Genomic DNA, 25,585 nt, shown 5'->3' with positions numbered 1-25,585 from the left:
TGCTGGAGAAAGGGAGGGTGGAGGCGGGAGGTTGGGGGAGGGGGCGGCAGAGAACTCTACAAGCCTCAGGACTATGGAAAAAAAAGGTTCCTTACCCAACCAGCATTCTCTGGGCAGATTGCCCTGACTACTAACAGGGTCTCCCCTTTCTCTGAGCAGGGACTGATGGCTGAAAAGGGACGACCCCCCCCACCCCCACCCCGCGCCCTTAAACCATGGGAATTTGAAAAATGACGGAATCTAGGCACCAAGAAGGCAAAATCGGATCCGGGCGTCTGGACAGCCAAAGGGGCCCGGGGGGAACTGTCGGCTAGGGAAATGGTGGGGAGGGGAGTGGAGATCTCACCTGGAAGCCGAGGAGGCCCGCACCACAGTCCATTTTCTGAGACATGGTTCTTGTCCCTCTGGCAAGAGCAGAGCCTGGGGGGTGTGGAGGAGGAGTTCGGCGTTATACTACAGAGGGCAAATGCGAAGGAACAAATTTGGGGTGATGGTGGTGTTTGAGGTTTGATTGTGGGGGCGGATGAGGTGCTGAATGTGAGGGGAACGGGCCAGATCGGAGTGCGAAAAGTGAATGGGTGTCCGGATGGAGGTTCTGAATCCCGAGAAGCTACGACGGGGAGAAGCTTCAAATCGGGGTTGATATAAGAGTTCTGAATCCAGGCAGATTGCGTTGGGATTCGCATTTGGGAAATTGAATGGAGTTTTCGAATCAGGAGGAATCGTATAACAGTACAGATCGAGGTCGAGAAATCTGTAGAGATTCTGAACGATGGGAGGGGTTCAGAGAGCGAACAGGGATTCTGAATAAGGGAGGATCAGGTGAGGGGTGTGTGAATCGGGGTTCGGGGAGTGGAAGAGGGATCAGAATCCGGGGTAAAGGGATCGGGATGAAAAATGGGGGGCCCGCACCAGGGGGCAAGATGCCCTGTCTGGGGGCTAATTCTCACCTTGCCTCAGGCCCCAACCCCAACCCCCTCGTTGCCTCCCTTCTTCACGACTCAGAGGATCGGGATTGCAGTGTTCTGCTCTCAGCAGCCGCACCCTCTCCTTGTCCAGGAGAAAATGCCAGCGCGGCAGCTAGGACGACCCCGCCTCTTCGCCTAATATACCTCCCACCGCCTCACATGGTTGTACGCATGCGCAAGAACTGACCGACCAAATAAGAGTCCCTCCCGTTTCCCCAACAAAAGCTTCGCCCTGAAGACTATGCTGCGCATGTGCAGCGGGAAGCAGTCCCGCCCCTTTGCCAACACACCACCCCACCACCAACCAGGTGGACAGTTTACAGCGGTCCCTCCCCTTCCTCTATATCCCCTCCCCCAAACAGATGCGCTGTGCCTCTAGATCCCACCCCTTGCCCCACACACCGGCCCCCTACCTTTTCCGCAATGCGTCTCTGTTCTATCCCTCCCTCTCAAGGCCTCTCCTGTCAGGTGGGCATGCAACTCCACCCTCTCGTCTAGCAGCACTTAGGTCACTATTAAGGAGGTCTCTGTGTGGGGTCTCTAATTGCAACAAGTTCTAGGCTGCTGCTGAAAATAAGCTCATCCACTTAGGGGGCCTAGGAAAAGGAATGGCCAGAGAGGATACATTAATGGAGGTAGAAAAAGTCTGTGCCTGCCACGTGACTCTACATGATCTTCCCCCCCACCCAACAGCTTCCAGACTCATAAACATTAGCTTCTTTCCTGCCCTTTTGCAGCTCCAGCTATTTATTTTGTGTGTGGAGGCGGGGAGGAGGGGAGGGAAGGGCACAACGTGTACTTCACAGCACGATCTACGCTGGAGCTTGTTTTCCTCTCACAGCAGCCCTGGGAGGTGGATGTCAGCATCTCCATTGTACAGATAAAGACGCTGAGCTACAGACATTACATGAACTAGACAAGGACACTGAGCCAGTAAACAGAAAATGCAAAATGTGGGCCTGGGTCTTCCAGACCCTAAAACCCCTGTTGCACCATCGCTGGCCCGGGGACTGAGGCACCCTCCCTTCTCCAGTTTGAGCAACAGATCCGCCCCACCTCCCCTGCTCTGTCAACACCTGTCCCAAACAAGCAAGGGTTCTGTTCCCTGAGACCTAAGCTCACGCTCTGCATCCCGGAGGGCACAGGTGGAAGTCCCCCGCGCCCTCCTCCCCGCCTGCTCTACGTGGGTCCATCCCGGTGTGCAAATTGCTCCTTGGGGTCCACTCCCTGCTCCGTCAGGCCTCTTTGCTATGAGTGGCACAAACGCTGTCCCTGAGGCCTTCCTGGTGCCTGCTGGAGCAGCCAGGACAATCAGGCACCTGTATGTATGAGCCATGGCAAGCCTTGATTGAGAGTAAACGTTTGCCCTCCTTACTTCCAGGGCTGGGCCTCAATTCGTGGGATGGAGTGCTGGACCAGTGTGTCACTAGCTGCATGAGCCCACTCAGGCCACTGGAATTCTCTGAGCCCGGCTTCTCAATGGGAAGCACAAGTAGCACTTACTGGGGTCCTACCCAACAACAAACATGCTGCACTTCCAGAATGACTGGAGAGGCTCAAAAAGGCAGAAAATGATATACAGATGTGAAATGATGCAAATTGAACTGATACTCTCCAAAAATCCAAGGTAGATCTTTGTACACTTCACATTTGTTCTTGCATCAGCTCCTGCCAGGAGCCAACATATGAAAGGAAGCTAATGCTGGGAAGAACTGCAGCGTTTGGTCCCTAAGGGCCAACATCAATTCTGCCTGGCTGGATGACTTTCCTCATCTGTTGCATAGCAACCTCCCCTGTCAGCTGCCTGTTTTTCCTCAGCACTTCCTCTGTAAAGTGTCTGCAGTGGGACGTGATCAGACTCAGGAAAGGTCTGAAACACCATGTTATATGCTTTCTGCTCCCAAATCTGTATCTCCAGTTCTTGACTTGGCTTATGAGTTCTAGATCTATAATCCAACAGCCTACCTCACTTCTGCAATTGTCTCGGTACTTTTACAATTAACAGGTTCCATATATCCTCCTCCTCAGCACATTGTGTTTCTCCTTTAGTCATGCCCTTCTCTCTCTTTTAGAGAGATGGATTTTTGTTTGTTTTATTCATTGCTGTATCCCTAGCACCTAAAATGATGCCTGGCATATTTTATATGCTCAAAAATGAATGAATGAATCCCACCATCCACCCTACTGCTTACGCAAGAAACCTGAGAGGCACTCTTTTTTCTTTCCTGTGATGAATTCACTTACTTTTACTCATTACACAAATAATATTCATATTATTATTCATCATTAAAAATTCAAACATTACCCAAATATTTTAGAAATTAAGTAGCCATCACTCCAAATCTCACCACCTTGAGATAACTGCTATTAAGATTTTGATGCTACCTTTTCATACAACACTTTATGCATATATATTCTTACATAAATAGGATTACATTATATATGCCATACTTTAAATTGCATTCTTTTACTTACTGCCTCCCACTTTCTTTCACCTCTATACCCTCATCTGAGACATGCATTTTTAACAGCCATTTTAATATCCTTTCATGTTCAAACATGTTCCATGTGTTTTGTTTTACAAAAATTAAGATCATATTATACACTTTAATGCATCTGATTTATCTTAGTTAATGCTAATCTACCTCTGATTCATTCTTTTACATTGCTGCATAATATCCCATAATAGGGATGGACCACAATGTATTCAACCATTTCCTCACTGATGGTAATTCATTTTGGTTTCAGGTGTTTCGGCGGAGGGAGGGAGCATATACCAACAACATTGCAATAAAATACTTGTACATATATCCTTATATTTTAATGCTCAATATTTATTCCTATGACATCAGATGCCCAGGAGTAAGACTGATATACTCTACGTTTGGTGTCATAAGACTTTTCCAATTTTTTTCCAATCTTATGTGTATTTTATTGGTATCTTCTTGTGGTTTTAATTTGCATTTCTGATAAGTAAGTAGTGGACCACATATTCATATAAGAATGGACCTACTGGATTTCTTTTGGAAAGTACTTATGCAAGTCTTTTACCTATTTTTCTTGTGTTGTCTTTGTCTTAATTATTTTGGGGACTTCTTTGTACAGTCCTACAGATGCTTATTGAAATCCCTTAGAGCTAGACGTATTGCAAATGTTTTTTTCACATTTTAGTAAGTGTGTATACTCTATACTATGTAACAATTCCAACTGCAAGAGCCACAAAGGCCAGATATATTCACTTTTGCACATTCCCTTAGCAGCTAAGAGAATGTGATCTAGGATTTACCAGTGTGGTGGGGTCCTGAAGACCACCATCGGGTTCATTGATTCACTAGAAGCACTCACAGAACTCAGGATAGGTGTTACATTCATGGCTATGGTTTATTACAATGAAAGGATACCGATTTAAATCCACAAAGCTAAAAGGTGCATAAGTCAAAGTCCAGGAGAGAACAGGGATGAGCTTCCAGTTGTCCTCTCTCAGTGGAGTTGTATGGCCAGTGCTTAATTCTCCCAGCAAGATGTGTGATAACCAGGGAAGCTCACCTGAGCCTTGGCACCTGGGATTTTACTGGAGGTCAGTCACGTAGGCATGGAACACCTGGGTGGCTAACCTTAGTTTACTCAGTCTTCAGCCTGTGCAGAGGTCAAACTAATGCCGCAAGGCTCAAGGCCCCACTATAAATCATACTCTTAACATAACCATCTGTTGGCCCAAAGTCCCGGGTGAACAAAGAGACTCTAATCAGGCACGATATGCCAAAGGCTTAGAGGTTATCTCCCAGGGGTTTGTCAAGAGCTGGACCTTTCTTTGGAATGTGCAGACATTTTTCGGAATGCACAGGGTTTGAACACCCCAGACCTGCCGAGTCAAGTCTTCTACTGCACAGTCATAATTCCAACCTAACACTTGATCTGAAAGGAGTGATTCAAAGATTCAATGATGGAATTCAATGCCATATCTGTGATGGTGGGAGCAGGAACCACAAGAAAATCCAGTTTCTAGGCACAGCATTGGTAGCAGGGCCAAGGGCAGCATCCAGTATACAGTATTCAGTGGTGACAGTAATAGTATCCAACCATGCCAATACTTATGGCATGATTTTTGAAATACTGCTGGGCCAGCTGCTCTTAGCAAATTATTTTATTAATTCTACCACTTTAACATACTTAAGAATTTTAAAAAATTTTTAATTAATTATGGATACACTGAAAATTGCAAAGATAGTACAGAGAAGTCTTATGTACCCTTTAGCTGCTTCCCTCAGTGAGCACATCTATATAAGTATAATACAATATCAAAACCAGGAAATTGACATTGGTATCACATGTGTGTATAGTTCTATGTCACTTTATCACATGTGGAGGTTTCCACAGTAATCACAACAGCCAAGATACAGAACTATTCTGTCACCACAAAGATTTCCCTGCACTACCCCTTTATAGTCACACTTACCTCCATTCCCGCCACTATCCCTAACCCTTGGAAGCCATTAATGTGTTCTCCATCTCTGTAATTTTAACATTTCAAGAAGGTTATAAAATTGGAATCACACTTTTTTCACTCAGCATAATGCCTGTGAGATAGATCCAAGTTGTGTGTTTTTCTCCTTTTTATTGCTGAGTACTATTCAGTGGTATAGATGTGCCACAGTTGGTTTAACCATTCACCCACTGAAGCACATCTGTGTGGTTTCCAGTTTGGGCTAGTAGAATAAAGCTGCTATAAACATTTTTGTACAGTTTTTTTCTGTGAACATAAGTTCTCATTTCTCTGGGATAAATGCCCAAGAGGGCAATTGCTGGATTGTGTAATAAGAGCATGTTAGGTTTATAAGAAACTTGCCAAACTTTCCCAGAGTGATTGTATCATTTTACATTCCCACCAACAATATGTGAGTGGATCTATTTTCTCCAAATCCTTGGCAGCATGTGTTGTATTTTTTTAGGAATTCTGATAAATGTGAAATATTAACTCATTGTGGTTATAATTTACATTTCCCTAATGGCTAATGATGTTGAACATTTTTAACATGTGCCTATTTGCCATCAATATATCCTCTTTGGCGAAATGTTTCTTCATGTCTTTTGTCCATTTTTAAATTGATTGTTTGTTTTCTTTCTTTTTTTTTAAGTGTTGAACCTTGAGAATTTATATATTTTATGTATGAGTCCTTTGTCAGATATATGGTTCGCAAACTGGTTTCTCCCAGTTTGTAGCTTGTGTTTTCATCCTCTTAACAGAGTCACATGGCAAACTTTTTAGAAGTCCAATTTATTGATTTTTTTCCTTTCAAAGACTGTGGTTTTTGTGGCATTTCTAAGAACTCTTCAACAAGCCCTAAGGATCTGAAGATTTTATCCTATATTATATTCTAAAAGTCTTATGGTTTTAACTTTTATATGGGAGTCTATCATCCATTTGGATTTAAATTTTGAATGAGATGTGAGGTCTAGGTCGAGTTTTATTTGGGGGGATGGGAGAGGCAGAGCTACAGAAATCCATCCGATCATTCCAGCACAGTTTGTTTAAAAGATAATCCTTCCATTGAGTTATCTTTGCACCTTTGTCAAAAATCAGTTGGCCATACTTGCATGAGGCTATTTCTGAGTTCTCTATTCTGTTCCATTGGTCTATGTGTCTACTCATCCATCAATACTGCAATAGTCTTGATTACTGTAGTTATACAATAGCCTTGAAGTTGGATAGAATTTTATTCTTCTTTTTCAAAATTATTTTATCTATTATTCTAGTTCTGTCTTTCCATACATTTTGGAATAATTTATATCTACAAAGCATCTTACTGTAATTTTGATAGCAACTGCATTCAACTTGTATACCAATTTAGGGAGAATTAACATCTTTCCTATGTTGATTGTTCTAATCCATGAATACAGTATGTCTCTCCTTTTATTTTGATCTTCTTTGATTTTTTCATCAGAGTTTTGTGTATTCTGCTGTTGTTGGGTGGAGTGTTCTATACATATCAATTAGATCCTGTTGGTTGATGATGTTGAGTCTATCTGATTATGCTTTTCTCCAAATTTGGGAAGTTTTCAGCCGCTTTTTCAGCCCTTCCTCCTTCTCTCCTTCTGTGACTATGATGACAACTATGTTAGATCTTTTGCAATAGTCCAACAAATACCTGAAGGCTCTACTTATTTTTGTTTTTCAGTCTATTTTTCTCTGTCAGATATAATTTCTATCATTTCGCCTTCAAGTTCACTAATTCATTCTTCTGTCATCTTATTCTGCTGTTGAGTTCATCTATTGATTAAGTTCATTTATTGGATTTTTCAGTTCCTAAATTTCTTTTTAATTCTTCTTTATATCTTCTATTCTTTTGGAGATTTTCTATTTCTTTGCTGAGACTTTCTATTCTTTCATGTGTCCTATGAACAATTGCTCATTGAAACATTTTTATCAAGGCTGTTTAAAAACCCTTGTAGATGATTCTAATATCTGTCATCTTGGTGTCGGTGTGTGTTGACTGTCTTTTCTCATTCCAGTTGTGATTATCATAGTTCTTGATATGACAATTGATTTTCAATTGTATCCAGGATATTTTGCATCTTATAAGGATCTGAATCTTATTTAAACCTTCTGGTTTACCACATGTGGGTGGAAGTCCACATTCCTACTCAGCCTCAACTGATACCTGGGAGAGAGGGGCTTCTTGTTACTGAGGGCTAAGTGAGAGTTCCAGCTCCATATTAAACTTTTACTGATACCACCCTGATTGGGAGAGACTGGGTGCCTAATTACATAGCCAGGGAACTCACCACCACGTCATTGCTTGGGATCCAAGTTCCCTAGAGAGCATGCCATCTTATCGCCTGCTTTCAGGGTCATCTCATGTTTGGTTTATATATAATGCTCAGGGACAAATAGGGAAGAGTACATTTATACCATTTACCTTTTCCTGCTGGAAGCAGAAGTCCCCAATTCTAGTTGGGGACTTTTAAAAAAATTATAACTATTGAGATTTCTAATGTAAAATCATATTATAAGAAAAAAATAATTTGATCACTTAATTAACAATATATATTGCAGTCATTTCGATGTCTTATATGACTTGCTGAAATAACAAAAACAATATTGGGCAATAATCTGAAACATCAAAAACAATATTGGGTAATAATCTCAAAAAGTAACATCCCTTTCTTTTTCTTGAAATGATTTTACCATTTCACCATTTAGAATGTTTGTTGCTTTTTTATAAGTAGCTTTCAAACAACATATTTAGTAGTTTATTTCTCTTCCTATTTTACTTAGTTACTCATGTTTCCTTCTGCCTTGTTCCCAAATCTAATCCATCACCTATTCCTGTTGATTCTACCATTTTAAGTACACCTCGATTCCATTCTATTCTCTCACTTTTCATCATCCTGTTGCTAGAAGGACGCATGAAGAGAGGGAGAAATGGAGAGAAAAAAGTTGAAAAGAGAGGGGATGAAGAGAAAGAGAAGGGAGGAAGGAAAGAAGAAAAAAGAAAATGGTAATAAAAGAAAGAATGAGTGACAATAGCAGTTGCAAGTAAATGGAATTATTAAGATAAGGAGAAATAAGAGAATGGAGAAGGAATGGATACTAAGTTGAAATAGACAAAGCAGGAGGAAAGAGAATGAGGAAGTAGAATGCATAAGGGAGAAGAGATGTAGGATGGAAGAGTGTGAAAGGGAGGTGGAAGAAGAGAGAGATTAAGGGGTAAATGAAAAAGAAAGGAAAATAAACAAGGGTAAGGAAGAAAAAGAGGAAGGAGAGTGTAGAGGAAATAACTAGGGAGAAAAGAGAAGTGTCTGAAGTAAGAGGGGCAGGGTGGAGGAGGAGGAGGAAGGGGGATGGGGGGAGAGGGAGAAGGAGGAATGATGTGGAATCACACCTCACTATTAGCAGATTTCACTCTGCAGAGAGAAGAATGCTTAATGTTAGAACTTCTTTTGTTTTCTCCTCAAATACCTAGTTCCCTTTATATTTGGTACCCATCAAAGTGCCAGAGGTCATTTCTCACAGGACGTCACTCTTGCCTGGAGGTAAGACCACTGTGGTTTTCAACCAGTAAGAGCCACGTGCTCCACGTTTTGAATAGATAAATTTGTGTGTCATACTCAGCATTTATCACATACTTTCTGCTGCTCGTTATTCATCAGGTATGGATATTATCTGACAAATTTAGGTATGCAGGAAATGTAAGTTTTCTTTTTCGCTGCAACTCAACTTGAATTCTGTCAAGTTCCCGATCTATTGAGTGGTTGAAACTCAACTCCAGTGGTGTGAAGTTCTCCTCACCCCATTCTTTGGGATTGTGTGTAAGTTATGGTATCTTAGTGGCAAAACATCAGGATGGGTGATATATGTTGAGTATCACATATCCATGCCAGCATGACATGATGTCATATCTGGTTTACCAATGTTTGTCCAAGCAGGTAGCTGTTGAGTTGAGCCTCATTCTTTACCACAAAGCCCCTTTTGGGGTCTAACTCTCTCTGAGGGTGTCATATCCCGCTCATATACATGGGAAATATTCTGCTAACTCTTATCATATGCTGAGGCTTGTTCATCTCTGTGAGTCTGTCTTTGATTAACATATTCTTCTTATACTCCCATGATATCCTGAGTTGAGAGAAACTATGTGAGGAAGCCCAAAGCTCAGAAAGCATATAGATACCACACAACCATTTTTATTTTGTAGTCTTGTCCTTGTCCTCTTCCTGGCCTTACCCAAGAAGTGAGGCACAAGGCCACATTGCTAGAGGATCTTACAAACCTATCTTGGGTTTCTTCCCATCCCTGGAACACAGGGTCTAGGTTTCTCCTTTTTTCAGTAACCCACAATATCTACTGACTTCTTACTTCTTCTTTGCTTTTCTTCCCAAAAGAATGAATATGAGGCTAAAGATAGTCTTGAAAAGAAGTGCTAACAAGAACAAAAAGCTAGACAAACTAAAAGTCAATGACTTTTCTTGGACTTGAAAGAGAAACAAGGTTTCAGAGCAAACCACCATCCTGAAATATTGAGGGACAGGCAAATCAAGAGTCACAGACAAGATCTGCTTACCTAAGGCAGAAGCCACTAGAGCCATAAACTTGTAGGAACTCTTAAATGAAAATTTTGACAAACTGCCAGAGGCTGAATATGGACTAGAATGAGAGTGAGAAACTCCTGGGAGTGGTAGTCTTGTTGAGAAAGCACATTTTCATGGGCTTTATTTCCAGGAATCTCACCAGGTTCTCACAGTAAAGATCCGAGAAAGACACCTTGGCAGCCCCAGCAGGAGGAGGCTAAGAGTCTTCGTGATTATCCTTGTGAAATATGCCCAGAGCCTTATCCATAACAACGTCCTACTTTCCAGGAGGAAGGACTACCAGAGCCCTGTCCCAGAGCCATGAAGGTAGGACATTATTTTTCTCACTCCAGCCCCTCTCTAGCTTTCTTGTCTCACCTAAGGTGTGTGTGTGGCAGAGGGGGAGTTGTGTGGGTGGAGGTGTGGGGACTATACAAGAAGAAGTACTTGTAAGGGTCACAGGCCCACTAAAACACTGAAATTTAATTGGAATATTACAAAACACTCCCTTTCCCCCACACCATACCACCATACCAACAGGGCTCCACTATATTATAGTGGATTATAGCTGAATGAGCTGCAAGACAGAGACTTTCTAAGGAAGCCCAAAGTCAAGAGAGGAGACAATATCAAGGACGCTAGAGGAATATGAAGCCTCTGCCACCTGCTGCTAAAGTAAATTTTAAACAAAGCCCAACTCCTAGCAAGATTAACATAAATCTTCACAATAGAGGCCTCTCTCTCTCTCAGTTCCTATTACTTGTCCAGCTTTCAACAAAAAATTACAAGGCACACCAAAAGGCAGGAAGAAAAAGTCTGAAGAGACAAAGCAAGCAACAGACTCAAATATGACAGAGCTATTGGAATTATTAGGGAATTTAACATACTATAATTAATATGTTAAAGGCTCTAATGAAAAAAGCAAACAACATGCAAGAACAGATGGGTAATGTAAGCAGAGAGATGGAAATCCTAAGAAAGAATCAAAAGGAAATGCTAGAAATAAAAAAATCTCATGACAGAAATAAAGACTGCATTTGATGGGCTCATTAGTAGACTGGACACAGCTGAGGAAAGAATTTGTGAACTTGAAGACAGGGCAAGAGATACTTCCCAAACTGATATAAATAGAAAGAAGAATGAAAAAAACAGAACAGAACATTCAAGAATTGTGAGACAATTTCAAAGGATACAACTATGTCATAACTGGAACACTAGAAGGAGAAAAGAGAGAGAATGGAACAAAAGAATATTGCAAATAATAATGGCTAAGACTTTTCCAAAATTAATGAAGACAACAAATCACAGGTCCAAGAAACTCAGAGAACACCAAGCAGGTAAATACTAAAAAATTTACACTGAGGAACATCATATTCTAACTGCAGAAAACCAAAAACAAAGAAAAAATATTGAAAGAATACAGAGGAAAAAAAATTCTAAGTATCTTTATATCAGAACAAGGATAAGAATTACAGAAGAAAAAAAAAAAGAATTACAGAAGACTTCATCAGAAACCATGCATGCAAGAAGAGGGTGGAGTGAAATATTTAAAATGTTAAAAGAATAAAATCCAGTGACCTAGATTTCTATGTCTAGCAAAAGTATCCTTTAAAAGTGAAGGAGATATAAAGACTTTCTCAGACAAACAAAGACTGAAGCAATTCATCACCAGTAGATCTGCCCTGCAAGAAGTGTCAAAAGATTTTTCAGGCACAAGGAAAATTATATAGGGCAGAAGTGTAGAACTACAGAAAGACAGGAAAAGCATCAGAGAGGGAATAAATGAAGCTTTCCTTCAAAGAGGAAATCAAAACTACAACTATACATATTCTGGGATGCTTTAATCAAAGGAAATTTATGCAATACATTTTTCCATTATTAAACAACTACATGCAATTCACAATAGAAATATTTCAACCATAAACATATAGCAAGGATAAAATAAAAGGATGAATTAAGTTATGGCACACAATTAATAAACAAAAGAAGATGTATTAATATTAGACATAGTACTTTAAGGCAAAACATTCTAGATTAAAAGTTCACTGCATAATGTAAACAGAATAATATACAAATCATAATTTAATAGATGTACAAGAAGGAATAAAACCAAAATCATATCATGCTATTATAACACCCCTTTCTAAGTGAATGATAGACTAGTCATTCAAAATATGATTCTTAAAACTCTTACAAAGATACTGTTCATTGAGGCCCAAACATAAAACATTATGGTGCCTCAAAATGAGCATTATGGAATTCTTAAATCCCTCTTCCATGTTTTCTGGAATGGAGGTAACTTGATTTCATCTCTTTCATTTACATATGTGTAAGAATGTAGAAAGAAATTTTAAAGTACTGTATGCTTAAGAGGTGCTATGTATTGTGGTAAGTGCTGGGGAAATAATGATGAGCAAAAACACACATATTACCTGCTTTCAAGGACTAATGGATCTCAGTCTAATGTAAACAAACTGAGCCCAGTCACACTCACACAATTTTAAGAAACCTTACTGAGTTTTTCATGCCAATTTGTATCACGGGATCAGCCAAACTGACATCTCGAGGTTACATCAAATGATTTTTTTATAAACTTAAATAGGTTACACCTTCCTTCATACTCCACATTTCCCTTCCAGTTAATTCCTCCCTCCCACCACCTAGCAATTAATATTCCATTAATAAGCAGAGGGTTACCAGAAGAGACAAGAGGAAGAAGCCTGCAAGTAGAACTTCCACACAGTTTGAGGATATTTGATATTTTACCAGATGATCTTGCCATAAGGGCTCTTGGTATCTTGTGACACACAGGCCCTCTATCATTTGCATTGGCAAATCCAGAGGTATATCTGAATGTTCTCATATACCTGGGATATGATTTAGCTCCATATGTGTCTTTTAATGTTCAGCATCAATATAAAACTTCTAAACCGCCTAATTTGAGAATCACAAAGCTTTAACGACAACTATAACAGGGAGCTGGGCTTAGACAAGTCATCACATACTTCAGCTTTATGGCATTTCCTGATTTCATTTTATGAAACAAGGATAATCTGAAAAGCACTGGGATACCATACCAACTCCAACACTGTACACACACACACACATGCACAATGGTAAATGATATATTCCATCTGAGACTGTTTTTTAGTACATGATGTTACATCACAATTATTTTGACATAACATTTTCCATGACATTAAAAAGCCTTTGCAAACTTCCTTTATAATAACTATGCAATATCCAATGATATGAATTTACCTATGACTAATTAACAAAAGTATTATTTCTATTTATTTTTGTTCATTAAATTATCATTGTGGTGATTTTTTTCCCCACAAACTTCGGTGCATATTTCAAATTATTTTCTCATGGTATATTATTAGAAATGGAATTACTAGGTCAAAGGTGTATGAACTATTTTAAGGTTGCTATTCAGTAATACCAAAACGCTTTCCAGAAAGATTTTGATCAATACTAGTAATGTAGAAGAGGTCACATGTACCTCTGATAGTGTTGAGTGTTTGCTTGAAAAATATTTTCCAGTTTGATAGACAAAATGATATTTAATTGATTTAAATTGTATTTCTTTCATGATTAATGAAGTGGAACACACTTTCAGTGTTTATTAGACATTTGTACTTCTGCTGTGAGAGTTCTTTAAATATTAAGATTATTAACCTTATATCTAGCTCATTTGCTGCAATTTATTTTTTAGTTTGTGGCTTGCCTCTTAATTTTGTTTATGAATTCTTGATCTAGGAAAAAATGTAAACCATTACTTTCTTTTCCATTGTCATTTACTCTATATTTTTAATGCTACAGATGTCCTTCCCAATCCAAAAGCCAAATAAATATTCATTTTTCTGGAAATTAATTTGGAAATGTGTATTTAGGGCCTAAAAATACTTTCTCAGTAACTTACCTTTCAAGACTATGCTCTAATTGGGAAATGATAAAAATCTGAATTATTTTGATGATTTTCATGACAGAACCATGAAGTATAAAGTAAGAAAACACAATACAAATTCAGCAGCATATTCACTGGGACTTTTACAGTTGCCTCAGAATTTTGGTTAAAGCCACATAGCTAAAAAAAAAAAAAAAAAAAGCCAAGTATCCCCATATTCTAAAGAGAGCCACCAAGGAGTCCTGAACACAATCCAACAGGGCTTAGGCAGGGGTGGCAGACTACTCATGCTACTGATACTTATTCCATTCCTTCTCAGCCCAAATGTACTTAGAGACTAGAAAGAATTAGAGAACAATTTACAGTGTTGTGAGTCCTTGGCTTGGGAAAGAGTGTCTTTCCCTCCCTTGAGGAAGGGAAGGGCATGCGACTCCCTTGCCAAAGCCATGTGAAGAGGGATCCAAAGAACCACATATAGAGATTGGGGGAATCTGCATGAGATAAGAAGAGAGGGGAGTATTTTATCACATTTTGGAGAGTCAACAGTTTCCCTCCAGATTGGAATTTGCTGATTACTAAGGTTTGACTTGCTCCTAAAGCCCTCTCTACGTTGAGTGCATTTCTATGGCTTCTCTTCACCATGTATTCAACTACACTTAATAACTTTTTTTTTATATTGAAGTATAGTTGATTTACAATATTATATTAGTTTAAGGTATACAACATAGTGGTTCAATATTTTTATAGATTATATTCATTTAAAGTTATTATAAAATAATGGCTATATTTCCCTGTGCTGTAGAATATATCCTTGTGGTTTATTTATTTTATACATGGTAGTTCATACCTCTTAATCCCCTACCCCTCCCTCCTTCCCTCTCCCCACTGGTAACCACTAGCTTGTTCTCTGTATCTGGGAGTCTGTTTCTGTTTTGTTATATTCATTCGTTTGTTTTATTTTTTAGATTCCACATATAAGTGATAACATACAGTATTTGTCTTTCTCTGTCTGACATTTCAATAAGCATAATACCTTCTAGGTCCATCCATGTTATTGCAAATGGCAGACTTTCATTTGTTTTTATGGTTAATATTCCATTGTATTTATATACCACATCTTCTTTATGCATTCATCTGTTGATGAACACTTAGGTTGCTTCCTTATCTTGACTATTGTAAATAATGTTGCTATGAACACTGGGGTGCACATATCTTTTTGAATTAGTGTTTTTGGTTTTTTTTTGAATATATACCCAGGAGTAGAATTGCTGGATCACATGGTAGTTCTATTTTTAGTTTTTGTTTTTTTTTTAATTTATTTATGGCTGTGTTGGGTCTTCGTTTCTGTGCGAGGGCTTTCTCTAGTTGCAGCAAGTGGGGGCCACTCTTCATCACGGTGCGCGGGCCTCTCACCATCGTGGCCTCTCCTGTTGCGGAGCACAGGCTCCAGACGCGCAGGCTCAGTAACTGTGGCTCACGGGCCCAGCTGCTCCGTGGCACGTGGGATCTTCCCAGACCAGGGTTTGAACCCGTGTCCCCTGCATTGGCCGGCAGACTCTCAACCACTGTGCCACCAGGGAAGCCCTATTTTTAGTTTTTTGAGGAGCCTCCAGACTGTTTTCCATAGTGGCTGCACAAACTTACATTCCCACCAACAGTGTAGAGGGTTCCTTCTCCTCCACATCCTTGCCAACATTTGTTATTTGTGTTCTTTCTGATGATAGCCATTCTGTCAGGTGTAAGGTGATACCTCACTGTGTTTTTGATTTGCATTTCTCTGATGATTAGCGATGTTGAGTAACTTGAACTCTGGTTGAAAGATCATCCATGATCACTACATACATAGGGTTTATCTCTGCTGATGAATTTTCTGATGTTAACAAGATCTGAAGCCTGGTTAAAGGCTCTTCAATACTCTTTGCACATGTTTTCTCACCATAATGACCTTCTTGGTGACTTATGATCTCTGAAGTTGGACTGAAGCTATGATCATGTGACCCACATCATGGGCTGTCTGTCCTATGTACAGATTCATCCTAATGTAGGACAGTGTCTAAGATTAGAGCACAGTTACTCTAATACTTACTATAGTCTTGGAAGCTCCCTGGCTGGGAGCCAATTCTGTGAGTATCTATCCTAAGGCTTAAACATCTATCCTTTGAAGGGAGGTTAATCTGTCTCTTTAACCTGTCTTTACACTCAGAAGTTTCTTAAACTCAGAGTCATGAAGAGCTATCCTTGGAATATGTGGTCACATTCCCCATGATCCAAAATCTTCCTCAAATCCTTGATTTTGAATAAATTTCTTGTTCTTTTTCAGGCTCTTTCTCCTCATCTGATAACACAAATTTTTAAAGTACAGCTATCACTTATATCTGATACTTGGCAGTAATGAGGAAACCAACCAGCTCAAAGGAGAGGAGAGGAAGAGTAAAGAAGAAGAGAAAAAGGAAATGGAAACGAAAATGGAAAGAAAAGAAAGGAAAGAATTCTTAAACAAGTCTCCACCATATAGCTTCCTAAAAGGCAAGCTGGAGACTCGATTTACCCTCCAACCTGACAAAAATACTAAAAAAAGGGAGGACAAAAAATGTGAAATAACTGTTTTCAAGACACTGGACATCTGGGAATGAAAACCAGTGATCCCTGAGAGATGAGGGAAAATGAGGTGAACCTTTAAAACTTGGGGGAGTTTCCAGTTTGTGGTGCAATGAGGGAGAATGCAGTCAAAGTCCAGAGGATTCACTCAGTTTAGGTGACAGAGATGAGACCAGAAAGACCAAGGTGGCTGGAGTTCAGAGAACAGAATACCAAAAAGGAGAGCACTGCACTTAGGGAGAACTCCAGAGACCTTTGAAGGATTGCCATAAAATATTCAGGAGAGTACTGATTAGTGAATGCATATAAAGAAATTATCCAAGGCTGGGAAAAGAACCACCTGAAAGTGTTAGAGGGAACCAGTGTCAGAAGCTCAGACAGGTCTGGGGATCATGCCTGTTCCCACCACCCAGAGCAGAAAAACTCAATTCCTGAGGCATGGGGTATTCAGATGGACTTGCCTCAGTAGGCTGGGATCATTTAGCAGAACAATGCTGTGGTCCTGCCTAATAAATCTTAAAAGCAAGGCCTGAAAAAGATTTAACTGCTTCCAAGTAACTGCTTCTCTCATAATAAAGCTCAAGAAGATGTATAATAATACAATAATAGCACCAAAAGGTAAACCTTTACACCAAAATTTTACCAAAAAGTAAAGTTCATAATGCCTGGCATGCAATTAAAAAAAAAAAAAAAAACTCAGGCATACAAAGAAACAGAAAAATGGGACCCATCGTGAGGAGGAAAAAAAAAGTCAATCAATCCAAACTGACCCAGAACTTACACAGATGCTATATTTAGCAGACAAGCACATTAAAAAAGTTATTATAACTATGTTCCATATGTCCAAAAGGCTAGAAAAAAGAATGGTCATGTTAAGTAGAGAAATGAGATATATTTAATAAGGTGCAAATCACAGGCTTAGTGATAAAAGCAGAATAATTGAAAGAAAAAATACACTGGATGGAATTAACTAGAAAAGATTAGTGAACTTGAAGACATAACAATAGCAAATATTCTAAATTAAATAAAAATAAAAATTTAAAAACAAACAGCACATAAATGCTCTTGTTTATGCTGTTTCCTCTTTTGGGAACACTTTCCCCCCATCCCAACCATCCATCCATCCTTCATCCAGTTAACTCTGAATCTGCCTTCAAGTCTCAGCTCAATCATCACTTCCTCCATCTTTCACCTCCCTGAGTAGATCAAATCCTCTTTAAACCTACTCACAAAACCCCATACTTCCCCTCCACAGCAGTGTCAACTTCACAAAAATTTGGTCTGTGATTAATGTCTGTCTTCTTCACAAGACAGGAAGTTCCATGAAGGCAGAGAAAACATGTTTATTTTTGCCTACTATGATATCCCCAGCAACTCAAACTGTGCCAATCATATAGTGTTCCTGTACCCTGAATACTGTGTCTCTCACCTCTGGGATTTTAATCTATTAATTATACCCTCTCTCCCATATCTTCAACCTGTTTCTCTACTGGCTATATCCTACCCAACATCCCTTTTTCTTAGTAAATAAAACTTGATTTTTATTATGGGTGATAATGTTCCCAATTGTAAACATATTTCCCAGACACCCTTGCAGACAGTGGTGGTCATGTGTCACAGTTCTGTCCACTGGATGTAGATGAAAGTTGTTGGGTAGGATTTGGGGGAAAGCTCTGTATAAAGGAGATGAATTCTACTGACAAGGTATTTTGCCCTCTCCTCTTCCTCATCTTCCTACCTGGAACATATAAATGATGGCTAGAGTTGCAGCAGCCATCCTGCAACCGATGGGAGCCACATGCTAAAGATCATGGAATAACAACAAAAAAATATGTGGTACCTGAGACACTGATGAAATCATGGAAGTCCTGGGCTTTATACCATTGGATTTGTTTTAGTAAGATAAAGATATCCCCTAGTCATTTTAAGCAACTTACTTTTCAGATCTCTGTTACTCATATCCAAATGCAATTCCAAATGCCTATCACAAAACATGAAATCTCTCTCTCTCTCTCTGACAAACACACACACAGAATCTTTAATACACTATCTCATTCATACATGATTCCCTCTATGACTTATATGATAATGACTATGATTTATGATCTCCACACACTGTCCCAATTCTCCAAACCATCACACTAACCCGCACACTGTCTTTATTACTCCCATTTCTGCACATACATTATCCTATCCTGTACTATCATACACACAAGTGTCCATACAGTACCATGACACCCACTGTCAAATACAAGTACCTCTAATCAACCTCCATTATCACACACACCATCTCCATCACTCAGTCACATCTACCATTACTCAATCCCTACACTATCACACAGTGCCTATCCATACCCACTAACATACATACAGTCCACATCCCCACTATAAAACCTCCATCATCCTCCAAAATCCCCTTCCCACATGCTCATGCCATCTCCATATCATACACACTCACAATCAATAACCACATCACCTCCATTCTCACACATTCTTTTGCCATTCCTCAGTGACACTCAGAAACTGCATTTACCCATCACATACTTTATTCAACAACTCCACTCAGACACTCATGATTTCCATGCTCTAAGTTATCATAAGTATTACCATTCCCCATTGTCATGCATGCTCACTGTACCTATCTGCCCCCCACTAATTGATACACTTCTTATTGCCCCCAGCATCACACACTCAAACATACAAACACACTAACCCTATCACTTCCACCATGTACCTATCTTCTACCATCACACTACATTTTCCCCATTCCACCCACTGTCTACGTCCTCCTATTATTGCTTGAAATGCCCCATCCACATTTTCAAACACACAAGCATCCCAGTGTCTCATTAACATCGTGTCCTTTCTCACTATTTTCTCTCCCTCCCTACTCTTTCACACAACCATACATATGCACAATTCTCATCTTCCACAGTATGACATACACTGCATCCCTATCATTATCACATACTTTCTGATCTTGTCCTGTCACTATCATTCACATTGCCCCTGACTTCATTTTCAGTGATTTCATACCATCCTCCACTATTATTCACACCGTCCCCATTGCCACCATGATCACACATACCTTGCTCACATCACCCCCACTATCCCACTGTCACTCAATACTCTCCCCATCTCTGCATCAAATACACAGCTATCACCCACAATTTTACACATGGTGCCCATCCCCTGCAATCTTTCTCATTTTCTCTCTCTTTTTTCCCTTCCCTTCTCTTCTCTCCTGCCCCCATACCACATACTTTCCCAATATGTGGGTATTACATGAATGCAGATATAGTAGGGAAATTTCTTACTTGAAGCTTCATTTCAGAGCTTTAGTAAGTAGAGGAACAGACCATGCTCAAAAGTTACAATATTTTGTGTTCGCACTTTAGCTAGTTGTAAATGGATTCCTTTTGGTACATTTGCCTTTAAGAAGCATTTCTTCATGTTTTGTTACTGCATTTAGATGGAGTTTTTAAATATTCCATTGATATGACTTTAATATGAAACTATGCAGTTATGTGCACTATACTTAAGTCTTCCTTAAATATCCCAACAGTTTTTTTGTGAAGCTAAAAGCAAAATTGTGATATTTTTGGTACTGAAGAGGATAGACAGGTTCAAGCAAATGGCAATACTGAAGATATCACTGAGCTATGTTAGATGGAATGCTTAATCTTTACTTCTCATGTTTCCATGTGGAAGAACTTCAACTAGACTAACACTCCTGCTTTTCTGTCCATGGGAAAAGAAATGAGTTATATGACTAGTATGTTTAGGAGAAATATCTGAGTAGGCTTGGCTTGGGCCCTTGCTCTCTGCTTCCCTTTCAGGAATCTGTGTGCCTATAGTGAACATGCATTCTGACTGGCTCCCTGCCATACAATAAGGCGCCTACTTTGGCCTGGAGTCTTGTGGTTTTGCAGTTGTCTGGGTAAATTTGCCTAATTCTGTGGTCCACACTAATTGGAGCTCCACACTAAAACCATCTTCTCCAACCAGCTTTATTAGTAATGAAGATGATGTTTTGATCTCCATCTATCTGATTCCTACATTTATATTTTAATTGGTTTTGAACCTAGGCAGGGAAGACAAGTGTTATTTATTGATCCCTTACAATTCCCACACGATGTAGACCACTGAAATCATGTAAATTCACTTTACTGGCTTTATCCGTCTTTTAACACAAACAAGTTTCTAGGTGGAGTTTGTTTTTGATTAGCACTTAAGATTGCTTAGAACTCTTTCATGGGATAGGGTGGCAAATCTTTATGTGAAATACTAGAAAGGAGTTAGATATTCATCCAGATGTACGGAAGCCTTACTAGAGAAAGACAGATTATACATCGGTGAACCATTTCTTAAGGGGTAAAAAACCCTTTTAATAAAAAACTAGAATTTAGTCTGATCGGATGTTCTTGTTAACAAGTTTTCTGGAAATTTATACTCTAACAGTCATTTTGGCTATTTCTTTTTTTTTCTTTTTGCTAGCTAGCTTTGTGCTAGCTTTTGAGCCCTTGCATACAAACTTAAATACTGTGCTTGTCTGCTTATTAGTGAAATAACACCATTTCAGAGTACAATTTGTGTCCAAGGTAACTAGGCCCAAATATTGGAATTTTCAGTTTTTACCCTAGGACAATTTGTGTTGTACAGAAATGCCAACTGTTCTCTGGAAATAAAGCAGTGTGAGAACTGGACTTCACATGTGACCTCTTTTGCATAAGAACACTTTTCATACTTGCACATAGTTGGGTGTTCTAGTGGTACTGACCCAAATACAACAAGGTCAATACTGCTAATCCATTAGCAGTACTATTTACAATTACCAAGATATGGAAGCAACCTAAGTGTTCATCAACAGATGAATGGATAAAGAAGATGTGACATATACATTCAATGAAACACTGCTCAGCCATAAAAAAAGAATGAAATTTTGCCATTTGCAGCAACATGGATGGACTTGGAGGGTATTATGCTAAGTGAAATAAGTTAGACAGAGAAAGATAAACACTCTATGATATCACTTATACGTGGAATCTGAAAGATAAAACAAACTTGTGAATATAGCAAAAAAGAAACAGACTCACAGATATAGAGAACAAATTAGTGGTTACTGGTGGGGAGAGGGAAAGGGGGAGGGGCGAGACAGAGGTAGGCGTTTAAGAGGCAGAAACTACTAGGTATAAAGTGAATAAGCTACAAGGATATACGGTACAACACAGGGAATATAGCCAATATTTTATAATAACTATAAATGGAATATAACCTTTAAAAATTGTGAATTAGCATATTGTACATCTGAAACATATATTGTACAGCAACTCTACCTCAATTTAAAAAAAAACACAATGAGATATCACCTCACACCTGTCAGAATGGCTATCATCAAAAAGTCTACAAATAACAAATGTTGGTAACGATGTGGAGAAAAGAGAACCCTTGTACACTGTTGGTGGGGATGTAAATTGCCACTATGGAAAACAGTATGGAAGCTCTTCAAAAAACTAAAAATGGAACTACCATATGATCCCTCTGAATTCCAGACAAGATTGATTCATTGACTAATTCATTTATCCATTCACCTATCCATTCATTACTTTATGGTGCTATATGTTAATCTAATCAATACATTTAATAAGGACCTGTTACGTGTCTGGCACTGTTCTAAGGCCCTTGAGATATATCAGTGAACAAAACAGACAAAAATCCCTGCCTTCATGAAGCTTACATTATAAAACATACTTAGGCATACCCTGATCAAATTCCTGAACTCAAAGAATAAAGAAAACATTTTAGGGCTTCCCTGGTGGCACAGTGGTTGAGAATCTGCCTGCCAATGCAGGGAACGCGGGTTCGAGCCCTGGTCTGGGAAGATCCCACATGCCGCGGAGCAACTAGGCCCGTGAGCCACAACGACTGAGCCTGCGCATCTGGAGCCTGTGCTCCGCAACAAGAGAGGCCGCGATAGTGAGAGGCCCGCGCACCGCGATGAAGAGTGGCCCCCGCTTGCCGCAACTAGAGAAAGCCCTCGCACAGAAACGAAGACCCAACACAGCCAAAAATAAATTAATTTAAAAAAAAAAACAAAAATAGCTATGTGTTCCAGTGAACCAACAAAAAAAAAAAAAAAAAAGAAAACATTTTACAAGCTTACAGATTGAAAGAAAAATTATCTACAATAGAAAAATTAAAGCCAGACAGGCAAAGAACTTTACACGAAACTTCATGATCTCAATCACTAATTTTCCCAGAAATGGCTTTACTAAATTCTCAGGGACGCTGAAGTCAGTCTTTGACTCAGAACCTATGTTTTCCTAGGACACATTATCTAACAGGGGCAATACTACCCTTTTCTCATGCAATTAGATGTGTGCTTTTCAATTTTTTAAAAATTAACAATATATTGTTTAGGGACATACATATAAGGTGATAAAACTATAAGAAAACCAAGGGGATTGTTAATACAAAAGTCAGGGAGAAGTGTTATCTCTAGATGGAGGTAGATGGGAGGGGTGATTGGAGAAGGGCACATGGGAGGGGGGGCACTAAGGTATGGCTAATGTTCTATTTCTTGTCCTGGCTGGTGGGTTTACTGGCATTATTTTATTCATATTATTTTAAATGTAAATAATAATTCATTCATTCAACAAATAATAAGTGCCTATCATGTATCAGGCATTATTCCAGGCACTGCGGACACAGAAATAAATTAGATAAAAATCTCCGTCCTTATGGAGCTTGCAATAAAATTTTCCAGAGCTTAAGCACAAGAACATACACACTGAAAGAGTCTACCAAGTGTCCAGTACAATAGATACACAAATATCCACACATCACCATGAAATTTCAGAATATCAGTGATAAAGTAGAAATTCTAAAAGTTTCCAGGAGCTGGGGGGTGGAAATAGTCCAGATTGGAACAGGAAAGAAAGCTCTAGAAAGGGGATTTCCAGAAAATAAATTTTCTGGATAACCTAACTTACTTGAGCATGTTGCAAAAACCCAAACAAAAACAAAAACTAAACAACAGACATACAGATTAGATGGAAAAGATAGTAATATATAAAAAATGCAGGTGAAAAGCAATTATTAAATCTAGAATTGATAAAAATGTGTACAAGAAAAATGTAATCACAATTCACTATTGGTCTCTTTAGTGAACAATGCACACACAATAATGTAAACGTTATCATTAAAAATGTATGCTATAACTATATTAAAAGGATGGAGAAGGGAAGTAGGAGAGGAAAAGTGAAAGTTTAATCTTCATCTACCATAATGGGAAGTCAACAGCTAATACCTGAAATAAGTAACTCAAGAAGTAATAGTATAGCCATATTGTTTAGAATTATTGAGATAAAAACCAAAATAAATAGCTAACACATTTCAAAGTTGGTTACTTCAGGCATTTGAGCCTGGTGAGTGTGGGGAGGTGAAGCTAAATACTGCTATTTTTTGTTATGACTATATATTTTTAAGCCATATATAGGCCTTATTATAATATAGAATATATTGTATCTAAACATTATACTTACTATAATAAAACTACAAAATACTTTCATTATAAAGGGAGCTAGTTAATTATAAAGGAAAGGGATATGATGAGAACTGGGACTTACTGAAATTAATATGGCCAACAGAATAGATCAAGAGGTGAGGAGCATATAAATGTAGAAAGTGAAGGGCCCCTTCACTTCATTCACTACATGAATGTTTGCCTTTTATTCTTTTGCAACTTATGGAAGTGGGCGTTCCAAATTGTTCTTAAATTGTAGCAATAGTCAAAGGGGAGTTTTACACTTGAGAAGTGACCACCAGAGGACCTGGTAGCCCCAGTCTCACAGGTAGAGTAGAATTGGAAATTATGGGTCCAAGATAGTCAGAGACAGGGGAGACTGAAGACAGGAGAGGGGAAATTTATTCTGGGAAAGAAACTCAGACTGCCACAAGAGGGCACAAGAAGAATGTAGTATTTCCCCTGGTTCCCCTCCTACCTTTCCTGCTGCTCATTCTTAGCTTTTTGCCCCATCCCCACTCCCAAATGCCTGTATTTCTGAGATTCTGCCCCGCCCCCACCTTTTCTCACTCCACACACTCTCCTGGGGCAAGCTCATTCATACCTTAATTAAAACCACCACTTCTACGCTTGATGACCTCCAAATCTATCTGTAACCCTACTTGCTTCACAGCAGAATAAATTCCTGACTGCTTACTGGATACTTCCTCTTGGGCATTCCAAAGGTGCTTCAGACTTTGACTGTTCAAAATTGAACTCATCATTTTTTCCCCTCAAACCTGTTCCTTATTCTGAGTTCTCCAGCTCATGGAATGGCTTTTATATTTCAACCACCCAAGGCAGAAAGAAAACTGAAGATCATCCTAGATTCCTTCCTCTCATCGGCCTCCCTATATCCTCCAGTCAGCCACTGAGTTCTTAATTTTTCACATACATGTATTCTAATTTCATTCCCACTGCCTTAACTCAGGCTTCAACATCTCTCCTCTTTTGTAATAGCCTCTGAACTGGTCTCCCTGTACCCAGTTCTGTCTTCTCCAGTCTATCCATCAAAATCTCATCCACTAGACAACTGATGAGGACATACTGTATGTATAGCACAGGGAACTCTACTTAATGCACGGTGGTGACCTAAATGGGAAGGAAATCCAAAAAAGAGGGGATATATGTATGTGTGTGGCTGATTCATTTTGCTGTACAGTAGAAATGGACACAGCATTGTAAAGCAACTATACTCCAATAAAAATTAATTTAAAAAAACTCATCCACTGGATATTTCTAAAATGCAAAACTGATCCTGTTAATCCCTTGACTAAAATCCCAATATCTCCCCACTGTTCTTAGTATAGCATTCAAGGCTCTCAATGATCTGGCCACTATCTTCGTCTCATTAAGTATCTTCTTACTTTCTATGTTTCAAGTATACTAACCATCTTGAATATACCATAAATATACTGAAAACATTGAGTTATTTCATATAATGTGTCTTTGCTCATACCACCACCGCTTGGAATGACT

At 39.2% G+C, this 25,585-nt stretch overlaps 1 protein-coding gene across 3 annotated transcripts in view; it reads right to left on the bottom strand.

Moving 5' to 3' along the window:
- The window catches only part of MAGED1 (MAGE family member D1), a 71,253-nt gene that overhangs the window by 5,704 nt on the left and 39,964 nt on the right, over positions 1 to 25,585 (bottom strand). For 2 of the 3 annotated variants that reach the window (XM_068532995.1, XM_068532996.1), the window contains one exon: positions 347 to 420. In XM_068532995.1, the coding sequence (XP_068389096.1) occupies positions 347 to 391 (45 nt within the window). In that variant the 5' untranslated portion in view covers positions 392 to 420. Of the gene's footprint in view, positions 1 to 346; positions 421 to 950; positions 1,079 to 25,585 lie in introns of those variants that run through there. The other variant, XM_068532994.1, reaches the window with a different exon arrangement.

Source organism: Eschrichtius robustus, chromosome X (genome assembly GCF_028021215.1).
Source record: "Eschrichtius robustus isolate mEscRob2 chromosome X, mEscRob2.pri, whole genome shotgun sequence".
NCBI lineage: Eukaryota > Metazoa > Chordata > Mammalia > Artiodactyla > Eschrichtiidae > Eschrichtius > Eschrichtius robustus.
This window is presented reverse-complemented; position numbering and strand designations above follow the sequence as displayed.